The 6,765-nt window shown below is 49.9% G+C and overlaps 1 protein-coding gene across 1 annotated transcript; it reads left to right on the forward strand.

The window, feature by feature from the left end:
- Positions 1-4,088: 4,088 nt before the first annotated feature.
- zic5 (zic family member 5 (odd-paired homolog, Drosophila)) lies at positions 4,089-6,494 on the forward strand. The gene is made up of 2 exons (XM_061793190.1): positions 4,089-5,445; positions 6,024-6,494. The coding sequence occupies exons 1-2, from the start codon at positions 4,350-4,352 to the stop codon at positions 6,476-6,478; spliced, it is 1,551 nt and encodes a 516-aa protein (XP_061649174.1). The 5' UTR covers positions 4,089-4,349; the 3' UTR covers positions 6,479-6,494.
- The last annotated feature ends 271 nt before the right edge of the window (positions 6,495-6,765 follow it).

Below are 6,765 nucleotides of genomic sequence, written 5' to 3' on the forward strand. Positions count from 1 at the left end.
CAGGTGGCCCTCCAATGGCAGGTAACGCTAATAATTACCGCCTACTTTTTTTTTTTTTTTTTTTTTTACAAGAGGGCTTTGCCAAGAAGGCAGTCGGGTAAAAGAGAGAGAGCGAGGACGTGCGTGTTTTCTACATTTGCATCGGCATGTTGTTGTTTTTATTGCAACTCTCGTGGAGCTTGAAGCACTCATCTTGTTGTTTCCTTTTTTTTAAAAAAAAAAAAACCTGTTACGAAATGTGCACATTTTGCACATACGTGATCCGAGGAGAATTCAAAGTCCTTCAAAGGGGAAACACATCCCAGCGAGCTGCAAACAAAAAACAGAAAAAGCAGCAATCATGGCCCAAAAAGACAAATAAAGGCATTGCGAGTCAAATATTTCTTTTAAATTAGGGATTGCAAACAAATGTTTTACACTGCAAAAAAAAATCAACAACTGTAGTCTAGGCTCCAAGTGGCTGTTAAAACATTTACTACACATTTATTACACGTTTATTACACCTACTGCATCGCAGTGGCCGGGTCCTCTGCACAGTGACAATATCATGATATGTAACAGAGACATTCCGACTATGTGTCATAATAGCAAGACTCTTTAAAAAGTGTCATTTATTACACTGTTAGTACATGATTTTTAATTGTTTTTATTTTTTATTTGACCCCTTCTTGACTTTTTTCTTAGAAGCTGGGATGTGTGCTGGAGTCACACACAAAAAGAAAGAATGTTTAAATGTGTTAAATAACCCAAAATAAAATAAAAATGTCCATCTGGCATTCAGAATAAAGATGTTTTATAAGTGTAAATGTGATCAGAACTGGGGATTGCATCTAGTCATCCCATAAAAATATAGGGATTACATATTTATTGTGACATTAAGGCCTTAGTGGAAGTGAATCATAAAAACGGGATTGAATCTTTTATCTATTTCTCATTAAAAAAATAAAGAGTTCTGATGCATTGTGATTGTGTGTCTACACTGTAAATAAAATCGCAAATACGGATTGCGTGTCATCACAAAAAAATACATCGTGACAAAATGGCCGTACAATGATTACAACTTCTCGGGATTTCATACTGTATTTATATTTGCGCTGCAATAATGCGGATAAGTTCCAGGGCGTGCAAAAAAAATATTGTGGGAAAAATAACCAAAAAAAATTAAAACACTGACGACTTTTTGAAGGAACCTAAAAAAATAAATTAAAAAAAAAGAGTAAACCAAGCCCCCTGCTTCCCAGCATAAGTTCAACTCGTGCCTCATTAGTCTTGTTTTGCAAAAACTCAAGTCAGCTTGCAGTTTATTAAAAAATACAAAATCAAAGTCAAATGTACGGAGGCCAGTGGCTGCGGAGTCAACGCAACACCACACACAAAACACAACGCAAGTGTTAATGCTTGTTTCTTTGCCCCCCCCCCCCCCTCACATGTTCCACTTTGTGGTTTTCCCTTTGACCCCCAACACACACACACACACACACTCGACCGGAGGCGACATGTTGCGGTGGCGCCTCTGAACGATCTTTCAAAACAAAACCACCAGCGAGGTCGAGCACCAGATTCGCGAAGAAGAAAAGTCCAAAAAACAAGGGAGGGCAAAACACGGCCCGTGGGCTGTAAATATGACCCGCGCGAGCATTACATTGGGCCACAAAGCACATTTCAGCCACAAATTGTCAGAAGGTAGAAACATGTGTTTTTCTATACACCCGGCGTGGCCCTGGCAGCGTTTTCCAAAGCCCAAATGTGATGTCAAAGCTGCACAAGCACAAACTAATGAAAGCCATTTTGGCACTTTCCAGTGAAAACCACCAAGACACAAAAAAGTAGGTTGAAATATTGGAAAAAGGGTTCCGGGATCACCATTTGGCACGCAAACTGGCTTTTTTGGGTTTCTCGTCACGTGAACAATGGAGGACGGGAGTTGACTTGTCGATCGCTGGAAAAGAAATCAGAAGATGGGAACTTGTCGCTAGCGGGAGGAGCTGATCCAAGTTCAAAGTCCGGTCCGCCGAGCCCTCCCGGAAGAACTGGTTTCCTTCCTCTGCACGGGTGGGATGGAAAAAAAGGAGCAAGATTCCCAGCGAAGGCGGCGGGAGCGAGGTCCAAGTGTAAGTTTGGGGTCTCGCGTTCCGGCACATCATTTGATGAAAGGCCCCCGCCACGGTGACAACATCGATATGTCCAGACGGCGGGAAGGTGACCGCTGGCTCGGCGTGACCTTGTGCTATTGTGGATCTTTGAACTCTGACCCCCTTAAGACCACATATGCTGCCCTCTGGACTCCTCGCCGTAAAATGAGCCTGTTTGTCACAAAAACGCTTTTGGTTTGGTTTTTGTTTTTCTGGGGGGGGGGGGGGGGGGGTGCTGCCCCTTATGAGACACGATGATATAGATTAATATCAATGAATTTTAAATGCGCAAATTAGGAATCCCACATTTAAATATGGGCAATTAAATATAAATCATCAATAACTTTGCATAATGAATATTTAATGGGGGCCTCTTTTTTTTTTTTAATGCCTCGGAGCCCCCCTGGCAATTTCTTCGATGTCTCTCCTACAGCTAAAGACGCGTTTCCACCACATTCTTGCATGAAAATGTCCATTTCTAGCAAATCTGTGCATATTTTTGTGGCCCCTAAATTGAAATGGATGCTGACAGCAGAGGCGAGCGAAAACATTTTTTATTGACATGTACGCCATTTTTAAAATCATTTTAGGCCAAATGTTTGCAGAAATTGCTCATATTAACCAAATGTGAGCCCCCCCCCCCCAAAAAAAATGGAAGTTTCATACTTATAATTCGTCATTTGGAGGCAAAAGTGGATTGTACACCAAATCTGTGTCAATCTTTTTTGTTTTTTTAATAACAAATCTGTGCCCCCAAAACAGTTGACAGCACATTCAAGCATTTATATATATCAATATAAATATGTATAGGGCCAAATATGTTTCCCACCTGGTTTGCCATATATATATATATATATATATATATGGTGAAAATAATATATACGTGACGTGTTATTCGTACATACACAGTTTTTGGACACAAATGTTCTCTTCTGTGCCGATGGAAATATATTCCACAGTTCTTGATGAACAGAACTAAAAAAAAAAAAAAAAACATTCGTGGGGCTTCTTCGACGTGAAATTTGCAACAGGTCGACACGCGCGCGCCTTTTCTTCACAACACTTCCGGTTGAATGGGTGGCAACCAACGTGGCAAAGATGCCAATGAAGACATTTGAGTGACAGATTCTCGTCCGGCTGTCAACCGGGGACAAATCAAAGTGTGCGCGCGTGCGCAACCCGCCATCCTGATTGCAAATAAGTTGACAGGGGACACACGCACGCGCACGCATTCGCACGCACGCACACATGCTCAAGTGTCGTTTTTTCTTCTTCGCCTCATTGGACGCTGAAATGTTTGTGCCAATGAAGACAAACCCAAATTATTGTCGTTATGTTGTACAAATATTTGCATATTTCAATGACTGGAGTGGAACGAGAAAATAAATATAAATATAAATGCATGCATATGTATAAATACATTGGGTTTTTTTTTTTTTTTTTTTTTTTTTGCAACAAAATATCTGCTTGAGTCTCGATATATGTAGATCATTTACATTTGTGTGCTTACGAAGCACCGGACGTGTAGTGGTACATGCTCCTGGCTTCCGTGCAGACGGCGCAGGTTCGATTCCCCAACAAAACCTGTGACTGACGCTCCCGAGCGCGCCTATTTGAAAAAATAAAAAGGAAAAAAATCAAGGAGAATGTGTGCATTGCGTCAGGAAGGGCGTGAAAAGTGCCAGACGCGACAAGTCCAAAGTCGCACGCAGTCGTGAAGAGGAAGGGCACGGGAAGAGTTCACTGTGGCGATATTACGCGTGAAGTGTGTAAAACCGGCGTGGGGACACGATGACAAAAAGGACGAAGAAGAAATGATTGCAGCCGATCGATCAGCTGTTGATCCGTCAAGCGAAAGGCCAGCAGAGGCGCAACCTGCAACTTTGCCAACTTTTTGTAGTGCGGGGGTGGGGGTGGGGGTGGGGGGGGGGGCACCTTCCCCCCCCCCCCGCCGGGCCCCTCGGCTGAACGGCAGCCAATGGCCTCGTCCGCCGAGCTGCCACTCAGCCAAATCCGTCCAATACCCGCGGCGGCCTTTCTCGAGCGGGCGCCCCCACTGCGTGCTCCAACTGTTGTGCGTTCTGCCCATCGCCGGAGGGCAGAGCGAAGGGGGAAAAGCGGAGTTCGACGCCGGACAAAAGAACTTTCGAGCGCCTCGTAAGCATCTTTCCATGCGCGGTGCATGCGCGAGGCTGAGGGCGCGCGCATGGAGTAGTCATGGAAGCGCCTTTGAGCAAGAGGAACCCCGCGTTAAGATTAGCGGATTTGGCAGCCGCTCAAGTCGTCCCTCAGCAGAACATGACGGGCTTCCCGGGGCTGGGGGGGCATCACCCTCTCTCCCACCATGCCCACCTCCACCCTGGGGAGCTGACCAACGACCCCGGCGCGGCGCTCACTCCATTCGGACCGGAGCACATGGCCCAGAGCGGTGCGCTCAAACTTAGCCCGTCGCAGCACATCCAGAGCCACCACGAGGCGGCGGCGGCGGCGGCGGCGGCGGCGGCGGCGGCGGCGGCGGCGTCGGCGTCCTTCGCTCCGGCGCAGAGCAGCGCGGCTTTCCCCGTGGCGCACCAAACGCACCCGGGCTACTCCAGCAGCAGGGACCTGCTCCTCCGCAGAGAACTGTCAGCCTCCGCCATGCACGCGCTCGGCGATCAGTCCGCCGCCCCCCCCCACCCCCACCACCACCCTCACCACCACCACCACCCCCACCCTCACCCTCACCCTCACCACGGCGTCTTCATCTCCCCAACAGGTGCGTACGGCCACGCGGACGGCGGGGCCCACCCGCTCTTCTCGGGGCTCCACGAGCAGGCGTCCCCGGGCTCGCACCCGCACCCGCACCCGCACCACCACGCCCTCAACGGCCAGATGCGCCTGGGACTCCCGGGGGACCTCTACGGCAGGTCGGAGCACTACGGAGCCTCCGCGCTGCACGGCTACGGCGGCGCCACCGGGCCCGCGGGGGCCTTCCTGCGCTACATGCGGCAGCCCATCAAGCAGGAGCTCATCTGCAAGTGGCTCGAGCCGGAGCCGCGCAGTCCCAAGAAGCCCTGCTCCCAGACCTACGGCACCATGCACGAGCTGGTCAACCACGTGACGGTGGAGCACGTCGGCGGGCCGGAGCAGAGCTCCCACGTCTGCTTCTGGGAGGAGTGCCCGCGCGAGGGCAAGCCCTTCAAGGCCAAGTACAAGCTCATCAACCACATCCGCGTGCACACGGGCGAGAAGCCCTTCCCGTGCCCCTTCCCCGGCTGCGGAAAAGTCTTCGCCCGCTCCGAGAACCTCAAGATCCACAAGCGCACGCACACAGGTCAGTAGCGCACCCCCACCCCCCCACCCCCCCGCCACAAAACAACACGCAATTAGTGCGCGCAATTACGCAAGCTTTGTTGTGGTGTTTGTTGTTTTCCTAACTAGAGCTAATTGACTGAAACTTCAGTCAACGTGGAAAACATGACGCGAGAGCGACATTCCAGCGTTGATTCGTTTTTCGTGTTCGGGCACAAGCTGAAAAGTGAAAACAAAACAAACAACAATAATAATAATAATCATAAACACACACACACACACACACACACACGTTAAAAGCTAAAAAATAAAAAAAAACAGCTGAAAAGGAAACACAAATCTTGAAATCTGAAATGTAAAAAGTGCGCATGTGCAAGATGCGGTTTGCGGCGCATGTGTCCAAGTGTGCGTGCCTCCTCCTCCTCCTCTTCCTCCCCCCCCCCCTCCCCCTCCCCCACCCCCTCCCCGTCACCCGCACGAGGCCTTCAGGCTTTGGTTCCACGCGTTCCCGCTGCAAAACACGCCTTGCACATGTCACTCATGCGCTCGACAGTGTTTCCGAAACAAAAATGTGGTCCGCGTGTCCCTCTTGTCCTGAAGGTGAGAAGCCGTTCAAGTGCGAGTTCGAAGGCTGCGACCGGAAGTTCGCCAACAGCAGCGACCGGAAGAAGCACTCGCACGTGCACACGTCCGACAAGCCCTACTACTGCAAGGTGCGCGGCTGCGACAAGTCCTACACGCACCCGAGCTCCCTGCGCAAGCACATGAAGGTGCACTGCAAGAGCCCCCCGCCCCCGCACGACGCCACCACCTACGTCCCCGGAAACCCGCTCGGGGAGACCCTCACCCCCCCGCCGCCGGCGCAGAGGAACCGCTGCGCCGGCCTCTCCTCGCAGGTGAGCAACCTGAACGAGTGGTACGTGTGCCAAGGCAGCGGAGGGGGCGTCCACCGGCACCCGCAGCAGCACCTGCACTCCCCCTCCAGCGACGTGCCCACCTCCGAGTCTGAGGACGACCACTCGTTTAGAGACCAGGACCCCAGGACGGTGCTCTGATTGACGCAACAGCTGCTGCAAAAAAAAAAAAAAAAAGGGGACGCAGCTGCGTCCGAATTTGAAAGTTCGGGATTGGAATTCCATCATTTTTGTGCAGGCTTGGGCCAACATTTGACTGTTTTCAAAAACTCCCCGAGGGCCAAACTCAATTCATGGAAAAATGTTCATTATCGTCTTGGTTTGGACAAATGATCTTGCAGCCCCAAAACAACCCACTGGCCTTAGGTTTCCCACCCCTCATTTATTGTGTAAACGAACTACTTAAAAAAAAAAAAAAGCAATTCTGA

Source organism: Phyllopteryx taeniolatus, chromosome 12 (assembly GCF_024500385.1).
Source record: "Phyllopteryx taeniolatus isolate TA_2022b chromosome 12, UOR_Ptae_1.2, whole genome shotgun sequence".
Classification (NCBI taxonomy): domain Eukaryota; kingdom Metazoa; phylum Chordata; class Actinopteri; order Syngnathiformes; family Syngnathidae; genus Phyllopteryx; species Phyllopteryx taeniolatus.

Bases quoted from the DNA above. Each gene is read 5' to 3' on its own strand.
- zic5 (XM_061793190.1), top strand. From the start codon at position 4,350: ATGGAAGCGCCTTTGAGCAAGAGGAACCCCGCGTTAAGATTAGCGGAT. The intron at 5,446-6,023 runs GTCAGTAGCGCA...CTTGTCCTGAAG, and splicing joins CCACAAGCGCACGCACACAG to GTGAGAAGCCGTTCAAGTGC.